The 12,724-nt window shown below is 50.2% G+C and overlaps 1 protein-coding gene across 1 annotated transcript; it reads right to left on the bottom strand.

The window, feature by feature from the left end:
• Window positions 1-4,884: 4,884 nt before the first annotated feature.
• LOC144102242 (uncharacterized) lies at window positions 4,885-12,401 on the bottom strand. The gene is made up of 4 exons (XM_077635551.1): window positions 12,300-12,401; window positions 10,338-10,493; window positions 6,398-7,903; window positions 4,885-5,619 (listed from the first exon to the last, which is right to left on the bottom strand). Exons 1-4 carry the CDS (start codon window positions 12,399-12,401, stop codon window positions 5,290-5,292), a joined length of 2,094 nt encoding a protein of 697 aa, XP_077491677.1. The 3' UTR covers window positions 4,885-5,289.
• Window positions 12,402-12,724: the final 323 nt, after the last annotated feature.

A 12,724-nucleotide genomic window follows, 5' to 3' on the forward strand; every position in this document is an offset into this window, starting at 1 on the left:
ATATCCGCTGGAAATAAAGTTTCACAACCAACCCGACCGCGGCGGCTGCGTTTTTATGGAGGAAAAACGCTAAGGCGCCCGTGTGCTGTGCGATGTCAGTGCACGTTAAAGATCCCCAGGTGGTCGAAATTATTCCGGAGCCCTCCACTACGGACCTATTTGTTCCTCTCTTCTTTCACTCCCTCCATTATCCCTTCCCTTACGGCGCGGTTCAGGTGTCCAACGATATATGAGACAGATACTGCGCCATTTCCTTTCCACCAAAAACCAATTATTATTATTATTATAACCAACCAATCACATCTCGGCGGACACCTGAACCGCGCCGTAAGGGAAGGGATAAAGGAGGGAGTGAAAGAATAAAGGAAAAAGAGGCTATAGTGGAGGGCTCCGGTATAATTTCGACCACCTGGGGATCTTTAACGTGTACTAACATCGTATATAAAGATCCCCACGTGGTCGAAATTATTCCGGAGCCCTCCACTACAGCACCTGTCCCTTTCTTTTAGTCCCTACTTTATCCCTTCCCTTACGGCGCGGTTGAGGCGTCCGCCGATATGCCAGCGCACGTTAAAGAATCCTAGGTGGTCGAAATTATCCGATGCCCTTCACAACGGCGTCCCCGTAGCCTGAGTCGCTTTGGGACATTCAACCACATCGACCATATACAATCCGCCCAATCGATCTCTGTGAACACCTCCTGTAAGCACTCGGTGAATAGTACCGGCGAGATAGTGTCTACTTTGCTGATAGCATTCATGTAGGTATTTGATCACTTCGCCGAAATAGCACCTGCTTCTAATCACGGAGCCTTTGAGGAGGGCATGGCTCGTTGTATCCTGTACTTTAAACTCTTAGTGCGGGTCAAAACTAAATTAGAAGAAAGCAAGCATGACGTAAAGAAATCAAGCACCCAAAGAAGCTGCATTAAGTTAGCTTCCTAAACAATGTGAAACGCAGTTGGAACGCTCATTTACTATCAGCTGCAATTTGAACTAAAGCCGCCGCGGTGGCTGAGTGGTTATGGCGCTTGGCTGCTGGCCCGAAAGACGCGGGTTCGATCCCGGCCGCGGCGGTCGAATTTCGATGGAGGCGAAATGCTACAGGCCCGTGTGCTGTGCGATGTCAGTGCACGTAAAAGAACCCCAGGTGGTCGAAATTTCCGGAGCCCTTCACTACGGCGTCTCTCATAGCCTGAGTCGTTTTGGGACGTTAAACCCCCATAAACCGAACCAATTTGAACTAATCCAGTTTTGTGCCTTCCTGACCACTGGCTTTTGAAAACAATGCTCGTCTTATCCCTGGAGGTCGGCTAAGCTGAGTCCCTGATCTGGGCATATCTCTTGGTCATACAGAAGGGATACCTTTCCATGCTTTCATTATGAGCGATGCTGCTGTGAAGGGGAGTGTTGCGACCGGCATCGATTAAAGGAGGGGAGAGGAAAACGGCACATACGGCAGTCTGGTTGAGGTTCAGGCGGTTGCTGGCTAAAAGTCGAGCTTGCCTCAAATCTAAAATTATAAGCTACCATTCATGGCAGAGTCAAATGTCCTCCATGTGACACGAGAACGCCGAGGAACAGAAAGTTCGGGAATCAGTGCGCATCCTGATCGTCATGTGGCATCTCGGCCGTAGATATAATTATCCATGCAGTCACTGAGACACCACTGCCGCTATTTACGACACTAGATCCGTGCACAGCAGACGATGGGTGCCGCTGACGTTCAGCTTGAACCTCGTTCTTGGTTGGCTGAGGAAGATAAGGCTGCGAGCAACACACACGGTATAAATAAAACAGCAGCAGTTGGCGCAACCAAAGCCGCAAAAGACGACAGTTCTTCGGCTGCAGCGGATTACCTCAGCCTCTGGTGTCGCCTCGACCCGCCTCGAAACAGGCTTGGACGGAGCCGTCAGCGTGACGTGACCGTAAAACGCAGGATTGAATAAGGAAGCGGCAGAGAGCGGTCCCTTAAGCCTGTGATAGGATTCGCCACCGTGCCTGTAGTAAGGCACTGCTGGGACTAAGAATATAGGGTACTGCGCCCAGAAAGCTGTTTAAAAAAATAGAGCAAAGTAAACGCGCTTTCCACGGCCGATCTTGTTTTGTCGAACGTCATCCAGTTCCTTTCGTGACTACAGCTTCTCGAAATGTTCTTGTTGTTGATGACGATGATGATGATGATGATGATGATGATGATGATGATGATGTTGTTGTTGTTGTTGTTGTTGTTGTTGTTGTTGTTGTTGTTGTTGTTGTTGTTGTTGTTGTTGTTGTTGTTGTTGTTGTTGTTGTTGTTGTTGTTGTTGTTGTTGTTGTTGTTGTTGTTGTTGTTGCTGTTGTTTCAGAAGCGATGGCACGAAATGAGGTGCGAAAGGTCCGTTCCCAGTCATCTTTCCCGTGCGCAGAGGCAGCAACGTCAATACCAACAGAAACTGCACGGTTAAACTGGATATTTCCAGACACAATTCTTTTTTTAAGGGTTCCGCGTGAGCGAAAAATCCCCAGATGAGCAATCTATGTGGTTGCCCTGGGTCACGTTACCTTGTGACGTCATCACAACCTGCCCACCGTGGCAGGTGGCACTTCAGTTTAGTTTAGTTTAGTTTATGGAGGTTTAACGTCCCAAAACGACTCAGGCTATGAGGGACGCCGTAGTGAAGGGCTCCGGGAATTTCAACCAACTTCCCCTGTCTAGGCAGAAGGCTGTCCCAAACACTGCCGCCGGTGGGGCTTGAGAGACCCAGGCTGCTCTACCCAGGCAAACTCTCGCGACCAGTTATTAACTGAAGTTGGTCGAAATTTCCGGAGACCTTCACTACGGCGTCCCTCAAAGCGACCAAGGCTATGAGGGACGCCGTAGTGAAGGTCTCCGGAAATTTCGACAAACTTCAGTTAATGACTGGACGCGAGAGGTTGCCTGGGTAGAGCAGCCTGGGGCTCTCAAGCCCCACCGTTGGCAGTGTTAGTGACAGCCGTCTGCCTAGACAGTGGCGCACCGCATAACCGCTGTGCCACTGCGCCGTGGGTGGTAACAGCCACAAAAACTACGAAAAAAAAAGCTCTGTGTAGACAAAGTGGACTGAAGCTTATAAGAAAAATAAGATGAGACACATGAAAACTGAAAGAATACAGACATAATACATAATACGCACATAAAACGCACATCCAAGAAAGAACCTATAAATATTTTAGCAAAAAAAAACCTTAAATGCAGATTATAGAGCCAAGAACAACAAATCAGAACAAGGAACATTATAACCGAGCATAATAAGAATAAGTGCGGTTTACGTGTTGGACTATTGCAATTTGAATAGCACAATAAGCAGGTATTTCAACAAGATATAGGTAAATAGACGGTGCAGTAAGAGCAAAGGGAATTCAAATAAGTAAATTCAAATAAGTACCCATAAGGGAACGTTCCCGGAAGTAGTGACGGACGTCCTTACACAACAGCCCACATGTACAGATCATCCAATGAAGTGGATAAGCCACTTTTATCTTACATATCAGCGCCAGTGCAGAACCCTGGCCTGCAGATCAAGGCGCTACTAATCCCCATTACTCCCGCGGCGTGCTGTATGGCACCGGGCGAAGATTAACGCATGGAGGAGAACGGGAGAAGCCGGATTAAGCAGCGTGATTAACGGGAGAGGTTCCCTGAACAATTCATAATCCATGTGCAAGAAGGTCGTGCCTGCGCAACTAGGCAGGCAACATAATGAACCTCTCACACAAGACCGTATATGAAAGAGCGCGCGAAGGTGCCTGCATGAATGTTTTAGTCAAAGGTCGTTAATTAAGCTCAGTGAGATGGAAAAAATATGGTATGCCAGGCGCTGCAGAAAAGAAACCGACCGAAAAATCGCGTACTGAATGAAAACATGAAACGGCTGTCCTTGAAAGATTACACTGCACTTCATAAAATTCAGATAGTTTTGAAAGGTAGTTTGCTATTTGGCGCAGTACTAGAGGCTTTCATTCCGACCCACAAGAAACATGCATACTCTAGTCAGTAATAAATTCACCGACTTTCATGTATTTGTTGCATTTTCTGCCAGAACTGAAATTCTACCCTCTTTCAGGCGAAAGCACACGATAAACTGTTTTTACGACCTTGAATGTAAACTGCAATGTCTGGGAGTTGAAAACATTCTGTCGGCGAGATACCGCAACTGTTCACAACCACCCACATAGAGTACGTCATTTTTACGCTTTCTGCTCGCGTCTCATAAGCGATAAAACAAGCACGGTATCGCCCCCTGGCGTGTGGCCGGCAATACATCTGCGAAACACATACGGTGCTTGCGCACTGCTTTGCCCAGAGCGCAGAGACGATATCCGGAAAAATATCACTCTTACGTGTTCGTCATTATCCGCTCGAAAGAGAACTTCGGGAACTCAATGTCAAATTCCTACGCATGGTTCTCGTCAGAAAACCACGAAACAAGGATCACGCACCAAATGAAGTTGAAAGCAACGGCCCTGCTAGCAGTCTTGCAGTCTCCATGTATCCGATCAGAACACAATGCATATAAGCATCATAAGGTAAAAAAACAATTAATCAGAACACAATGCATATAAGCTGTGCCAGGCTGCAATAACTCCCCCCAGTCCATGATTATGCAGCCTTGAGCACTACTGTCTCCACCCCACTGAAAGCATTTGCGTTCTCTTTTTTGAGCGTTCCAGTAAAGGCAGCGCGTCAATACGTCGGAGCAGTCGCGGAAAATGCTTCAGAAAGCCCCGAACGCTTGCGCATACATCAAAGCGAATACAAACCCACGATAACGAGGCTTATAAGTTGCAGAGCCTGGTGAAGTCTGAGCGCGGTTCGAGGCTGCTTTAACACTAAGATAAAGTGAATAATGCATAAAACTGCATACTGAGCTAGTGGTACTATACTTGCAGCGAAGCACAATGATACAAGATATGCAGATTAGCAATGGCGGCGTAACAAGGCTGCTCCAACGACGAAGAATACGCATTCGCAAGTGCACTAAAGTCACGTGCACTTGGCAGTTCAAGGATAAAAGGCAACGCGAAAGTTTAAAAAATGCAAGCAGCACTAAAAGCTTGAGCCGGCAGCGGCTTTCCCTTATCGGTCTGACGTTCACCGCTTCGAGCTTAGGCTTCGGGCTGGCTTCGAGCGCTGCTTCTTGGGATCCCCCGAGCCATGCTGGAAGATGCAATGCGCAGAAACGCTGCGCTGCATCAGCCGGGTGACTACCGTGGTGTATATAGTGTCTAAACAATAGACGTCTAGACATCAAGTCGAAGACAAAGACGTCTAACGCTGTTTGCGACCGTCGGGAACAGCGCTTGTAGACTCGGCCCTCCGTGGTACGCCGTCCGGAGCGCTGCTTTCCATCCCTACTCGGTCATTCTTTAGAGACCCGCGTCCGGAACCCGCCACTCCGTCGACTCGCTTGGCGCCTTCGGCATTGTGCGGCTTTGCGGTGACAGGCGCCTGTTTCGCAGATGAGGGCGGCATCCCTGCCTGCACGCCACCAGGTTGTGATGCAGAGACACTACGAGCAACGGCGAGTTTGCCGGCAGGGTCAGTGGACGTGGAGTCCCGCTGTGACCGTCTCGGAGGCTGTGGTGCTGCGGACGGTGCCTGCGAGTTGAGAGAGAGAGGGGGCACTCGTCACAACCGTTCTTGAAGTCCTCCACCTGGAACGATAAAGCCTTTGTCATCGTGGCACCTAAGAGAGACTCGAGTGGCGCTCTTCCTGAAACAAAGAGATGCCACCCTACTTATTCGCATGGAGAAAGTTTTAAGGGAGTAGCTACTCGTTAGAATCCACATCAGCGCAAGTCATACGGATACAAAGAAACGCTGTGCATCTCCCTCAGAACCTTCGCAGTTGAAGAGAAATTCCTCCTCGCCCGAGAATCAAATCAGAGACCACCGACTGTCCGAGGCGAACACTCTACGAAGTGAGTTAACCAGGACGGCTAGTAGATAATAGGGTGAGTCCGAGTTGATCTAGTTGTAGGCGCAGTGGTTTTACCCGCGTAAAATGCACATGAGCTAATCATTTCGTCTTAACGGAGCGCTCCCGCACGGCTACAAAAGAGGGCTATGCTCCTTTCTTGCATTCGAATTTTTAAAAAAATACACAGGCGATTATATGATGTGATGCGACAAATATTCGTAGCAGCACAGGGCCCGCTTGGACAAAGCAATTAAGTTCCCAGTCTAAAACCTTATTCCCGAACTGAAGCATCTATGAGGAGTGTTTGCGGAAAAGAAAGGCACATAACTGGCTCACTTTGTAGGTGGACACCTCCACCTCCACCACCTTTGTAGGTGGACGCCTCCAAAGGTACCTCGTTTTACGCCCGTCTCAACGCACACCATCCCTGTTCCCGCTCCAATCCTGTAGCCTTACCTTAGAAGATCCACCCGCGGCTGACGCCGCCACCGCATTGTTGTCCTGAGCCTTGGATCCTCCCGCCTCGGGAAGAGCGTGGTGGTGTGCCTTCCCCTTTTGAGAGTGTTTGCGGCCCTTGCTCTTCTTGGCCTTCGGCTTGGGCGCCACTTCAGACAGTGGCACTGCGGGCGCGCTACTTGCATCGACAACCGACGAGGCCGCATTCGAGAGCCTCGCTGCGGACAGCTTGGCGTGACCTGCCTTCTGAAGATGAGCTCTCCTATCTGGCACTGCGCCATCGGGCTTAGTGCCACGCCGCGTCTTACGGACTGGAGACCGCGGTTTCTTGGGCGCTACCTCCTGGTTGGGAGGCAGCGGCGGTTCATCCGAAGCCACTGCGGTCTTCGCCGGTGCCGCTTGCCCTTTGTCCGTCCCTTCTGGAGCCGAAGGGGGCATAGGGTCGTCGGTTCCTGACATCTTCTTTCTGGACCCCGCTGTCTTGCGGCCGGCTGAGGCCTTGGGAGGTGAAGGGCGCGACACGGAGTGCGAAGAGGTCTTCTTTCCAGGCGCCTTTGGCGATACCGCGCCCGCTCCATCTGGCGGGGACGCCAGGGACTCCGTTACCTCGAGTCGCTTCGAGGCCGACTCTGGAAGACCCTTCTGGCTCGGAGCGGGAAAAGCAGCGTCCGGTGGCGTGTTCTTACCTCCTGCATCAGGTGGGAGTGAAGGCCGTCTCGGGGAAACGGCGAAGTCGCGGGGAGACCTGAGGGTCTTGGCTTTGTGCGCCGTCGACTTTCCCGATTGTCGTCGAGGCAGGTCATGCTGCGGCCGCTCACCTTGATAGCGATGTGCTGCTCCGGCTTCTAAGGAGCCTCTGGAAGCGGCTCGTCGCTCGACGGGCGTTGGAAGACCAGGTTGCCCCGGTCGGGCGGTCTCCTTCGTAGGTAAGGGTGGCGGGAGGGGCTGTCCTTCGGGAAGTGGATGACCCGCGAGAGCCGCATCACTGGCTGTCGATTTGGCGACGGCTTCCTTACCCACAGGCTCTTCGCTTGGCGCTCGCTTATCGGCCCGTAAGATGGGACTGCCCTGTCTCAGTACATGCTCTGCAGCGGCTGCGAAGCTAGGCCCCATCGCTTTTCCTTCGGCAGGGGGTGCCACACGAGACGACGGTTGACCCGGAAGCTGTTGCCGGGACTCAGCCAAATCAGTTCGTGCTTTCTCAGGGCGCCGGCGAAGAGCCGAGTAAGCCGGGTGTTCCAGCTCGCGAAATAGGTCGCCGATAATGTGCAACGCGTAGTCGGGGGCTTCGACAGGTGATCCTGGTGACTTAGATTCAGCAGCAGCCGCTCTCGCGTTGTCGTGTCTGGGCAGTGGCGGCGGGGAGGACCGAGCGGCTACACTCGGAAGCACGGCCTTGCTGGGGAGGACTGCCCGTGGCGGCTTCGGGGCGGCCTTGACTCTCGCAGCGCGCCGCACGGCGCTCAGCCGGAGAGACTTGTGGAAGGTGCCAGATTCGCGCACAACCTGCACGCATTCCGGCTGGATTTCTTTAACCTATAAGGCACACCATTGCATGCATTCACTGAGTATGACTGGGTGTAAATTACGTTTGAGGACCTCTTTTAGGTTTCCTCTCGAGTGCACGTCCCTATAAAAGGTTTAGAAAAGTCCCGTTCATCTCAGACTCAACTGTTAGATTGATGGACAAACTGATCAGTCGAGAAATCCAAGGACTGAAAGATTTTTTATGAGCCAAAGCAACATTTATGCTAGTCTCGATCAGTGATATCAATCCTAGCGTCCCCCTATACATTCATCATAATGAGAACATTTTCTGCATTGTGCCACCCGGCTGCTGGTGTCCGGTACATGGGCCCGGAGGTGCTGGTAGCTAGGAGGTGTGTCGCGCATACCAAAACATGATCCGCGGTCTTCGGTTACCATTCCATGACACCACCGATGTAGCACTCTAGAAATAGGTCGTGCGCAAAGAAAATCGCCTACAATGGCACAAATATGCAGCTACGCATCTCCAACATCGCAGCCAGTAGTTAAGATGAACCGTGTTCTCTTAGGTACTGGTGCTATTCGGGCAGTGTTGAGAATGGACAGCTGGGCTATTGTTTGTGACTCGCGATGTTCGACTGTGTATGGTATATAGTATATAGGGTTTAATGTCCCAAAAGGGGCTATGAGGGATGCACAATAAGTAGTAGACAACACAATCGAAAGATTTGTTCAACAGCAGCTTCTTCGCGCCGCTATACTGTACGATACGAGCATTGCACATAGTCTTGTCTTGATCTGACCTTTACCTGAAAGCCTAATCCTGTCCTAAAAATCTACTGATGTTCCAGGACAAGATCTCCTAGGATGATTTTTCAAAGCTGAAACATTCCCTGATGTTTGAAGACAACGTCAGCTTTTCCTCCATTACTAAAGGCAAGTGCCTATTGAGAGTCATGCAACGTCAGTGGCATGATGCAAGATTCAGCCTGCTTTCGGCATAACTAGATCTGACACACATAAATAGTCCGGGAGTCGTTCCGCGGGGACATGCACATGGATTCGGGTTCTTTTCTTTCCGATTGTAAGTTTCTTGATTGCTCATCAATTATCGGTGCGATAGATGCAAGTTGGGGTCGCATCCTGTTCATTTCTCTCCGTTCCTAGCTCTTTTTTGTAGTGCGACGAAGGCATTATTTTACTGACAAACGTTAAAAACTATACTTCTACCTCATCAACACAGCGCAGCGTTGAGGAACTTGAAGCTTGAGTCAGTCAGCTCAACAGCCGCGGAACTATCGACGCTGTCCCACATAGAGACAGCTCGTCATTGAATTGAAAACTGTGAATTGGGCCGTACAAATAACCAGAAATGCAATGCACATTATATTTACGATGAACAACGAGAAGGTGGCCACAGACTCTACTTGAGGCGGGTGGAAGAAAAAGGCCTTACTGCGCTGTCTAGCCAACAATGGAGCTCAGTACTCCAAACGCGAGCGCGCGGCCGCACTTGGTCGTCTTCTTCACTAGCGCAGCAAAGGAGATGGCGCCCGGGACTGAACACGATATATAATTCATTGTTCGAGGTAATCACAGTCCTTCCTAATTTCCGGTCGCGCCAGCTGTCTTCCACAAGCATGCACATTTCAAGTGAGACAGGACACATGCCTGCAGCAAGGCATGACAATTTAAAAAACAAACTTTAAGCAGTCCTCAGAGGACTGTTTCAATTCGTTAGCATTTTATGCTACTGCTGATTCTCTTGAAGCCCCGCATTAAGGGTAGGGTGTAATAACTCTACTAAAGAGGACTGGGAGGCGACTCCGCTCGGCTGTTCCGACCTACAAGCTCAAAAGGGCTTAATCGCGAGGACACGGGCGGCGGTGTCGTCAAATGGCGTCTCGGACTAATGATGCCACATAGTGCACAGAGCTCCAAGTGAGGCTCTCCCCACCTATACTACGCAAAAAATGTTTTTCACAGCCACCACCGTCTAAAGGATATTTCGCCATTGCGTTAATGGGTTAATGCCCATATATGCGGAATTGGTCATTCTCTGCTTTACATTCATAGATCGCTGGGAGCCCTCCCACCACTGCTGGAGCAGCGATGCAACGGTTAGGCGATGCGTCACAGGACCGACAGGTGGCTGTTTCAAACACAGGCACCGGCAGAGCTTGTAAGATAAGGTTATCCTTCCCGAGTGACCTCTTGCGACAGATCATTAATTTAACCTCCGCCTGCCACGGTGTGTAGTTTGCTCAAAATCCAATGGGCAGGTTGTAATGACGTCACAAGGTTCGAACGTGTCACGCGTGACGGCGGTCTCTATATCCGCTTGCACAAACCATTGTAATGCTAACGCACTGAAACGTCGGCGTTGTCAGCTCGCACGACGTGCACCCTTGAACAGGTACGGTCACACTGCCGTTACAGTTGCCACACTCACCCTCTCGGGCGACCGCCACTTGACGGGAGGCTGGCCATTCACATCGTCCGAGCTGTCGTAGCGCCAGTCGCTGGTCGACGGACTGATCATAGCCTCGCTCGTCAGGACCAGATGCGTGCCCAGCACGTCGCTCGACGAGTGCGACTCCGACAGCCGCTGGCGGAAAAGAAAAAGAAAGGACGCAACGAACGCTCGTGGACTAAGATCACTTGTGATTTAAGGCACATCTCTAGGGACGGTGTTCCGGTCCCGGAAGCAATAAAAGAACAGTCATCCGAGCACCCCCGCATGGGGTGGCGGTAACCCTTACAAAAATGGTTTATAGACAGTCTCTAGACTTCTGATCGACTCTATTGCTTTCCTATAGATATATATTTCTGTCTATTCATAGTCTAAAGACTGTCTATAGACAAATGTCTACCAAAAGTGTAAGGCCATAAATCTAAAGAATGCCTATAGACTGTCTATAGGATTTGTATTGCCTATGTCTATAGACTGTCTATAGGATTTGTATTGCCTAAAGACTTATTTAGGGTTTGTCTATAGAGAGTCTATAGACTTTATAGACTTTATGTCTATGGGTAGTATATAGACTGTCTAAATAAATTTTTGTAAAGGAAAGGTTATCATTCGGTCATGAGACGTCAATTTGCTTCACAACGACTGCGGACATGAAGCTTCTAAATATCTGCCCGAAATAAAGACTCATTTGCTTTGCAGTAGTTATGTTCTATTTGGTGGTCTAGACAGTCGAAAATGTGGCGTTCCGGAGCAGTACAGCGGCACCGCAAGACTGAACCGTGAAACTATGGTGCATTTTTCATCACAGCAACTGATGAACACCGAACATCGATGCACACTGGAGACATGCGCCCCACCCACCTTCTGAGAGCCTTTTACGCGTCAACCGTAATACGGAGCCCAACCCGAGCCACCACGTGGATGAAGCCCGTCCAAGGTCAGCGATCGAAAGGGCCAGAATAAAAGTATGAGACAGTGAATGGCGAGGAAACGGTGGCAGAATGAAGGGAGAAGCAGGAGGGGGGGGGGGGGGGGGTAGATGCATTACCGTCAGAGACATTGAAAAAGAGATAAACGCCGGGATGCTGCCCGCCGCTCGCTATCGAAGCAGTGAAGGGCATCGACCATGTGAGACGGTCTAATTGATTATATGTTTCTATCTCTCCCCGGGCAGCTGCAGCTCGAAGCGCAGTGCTCGGCGAGAGGGTGACCGGAGAAACAAAATAACAAAACGAAAAACCAGCGCGCGGGATAGAGCAACAGCTGCCCTTTTATTAGTCATCTGATTGGAAACACAAAATTAACAATAAAAGAAACTAGAGGGAGCCCTGTCTAGGCGAGCTTTGCCGGCCTTGAAACCAATAGAAAATAAATTAAAATGACGCTTGTCGAAACGAGCGAAAAGACAATCGGCGTGCTGTGCGATGTCAGTGCACGTTAAAGATCCCCAGGTGGTCGAAATTATAACGGAGCCCTCCACTACGGCACCTCTTTCTTCCTTTCTTCTTTCACTCCCTCCTTTATCCCTTCCCTTATGGCGCGGTTCAGGTGTCCAACGATATATGAGACAGATACTGCGCCATTTCCTTCCCCGAAAATTCAATTATTATTATTATTATTATTATTATTATTATTATTATTATTATTATTATTATTATTATTATTATTATTATTATTATTATTATAGCCAAACCGAGGAACGCCGGCCGACGAAGACCACGCGGAAGCGAGAGCGACGCCGGCGCAATGATTCAGATCCCAATTATCTCCCGGTGGTTTTTCCTGCGATCGCCGCCGACGTCTTGTCTTCTGTCTCTGGGCACACGCTCACCCCAGTGGTTCTAAGCCTGCCCTTCCTATATTGCCGTTCACGTATGCTCCCCTACCACTCGTCGCAGCTACGTGCTACTAGCCTAGAATTAAATTTAGTCACTCTTACACGTTTCCGAGGCAGCGGCACAGGCCGGGCCGTATGGTCCCCGTCTGTCGACGTCGGATGCCCAGGCACGGGTCCTCGGCGACCAGCTGCTGCCGGTAGAGCATGCCAGCTCCCAGCTGTCGGGCACCCACGTAGGCAGTGGCACCAGGCAGTCCCGTAGGCCCTGTACGGGTTCATGCACATTCAGCCCTGAATGCGGGTACGCCTCGTGTTTCCTCGTGAGGGAATGCGCATCTTTCAGCAGTTCGACACTTCTAAGTACGTCCCACAATAATCGAAGCTGGAAAACGTCCTTAATGGTTGCCAAGCTGGATACATTGTGTTGTTGGGAAAAGTGAGAAAGAAAAAAACAACTACCATACCATCAACGCAGTCTTCTTTTAACCTCTCCTCACCCCCCCCCCCCCCTCTTCCTTGCTCCTGACCA

The sequence above is a fragment of the Amblyomma americanum genome, chromosome 8, assembly GCF_052857255.1.
Source record: "Amblyomma americanum isolate KBUSLIRL-KWMA chromosome 8, ASM5285725v1, whole genome shotgun sequence".
Classification (NCBI taxonomy): Eukaryota; Metazoa; Arthropoda; class Arachnida; order Ixodida; family Ixodidae; genus Amblyomma; species Amblyomma americanum.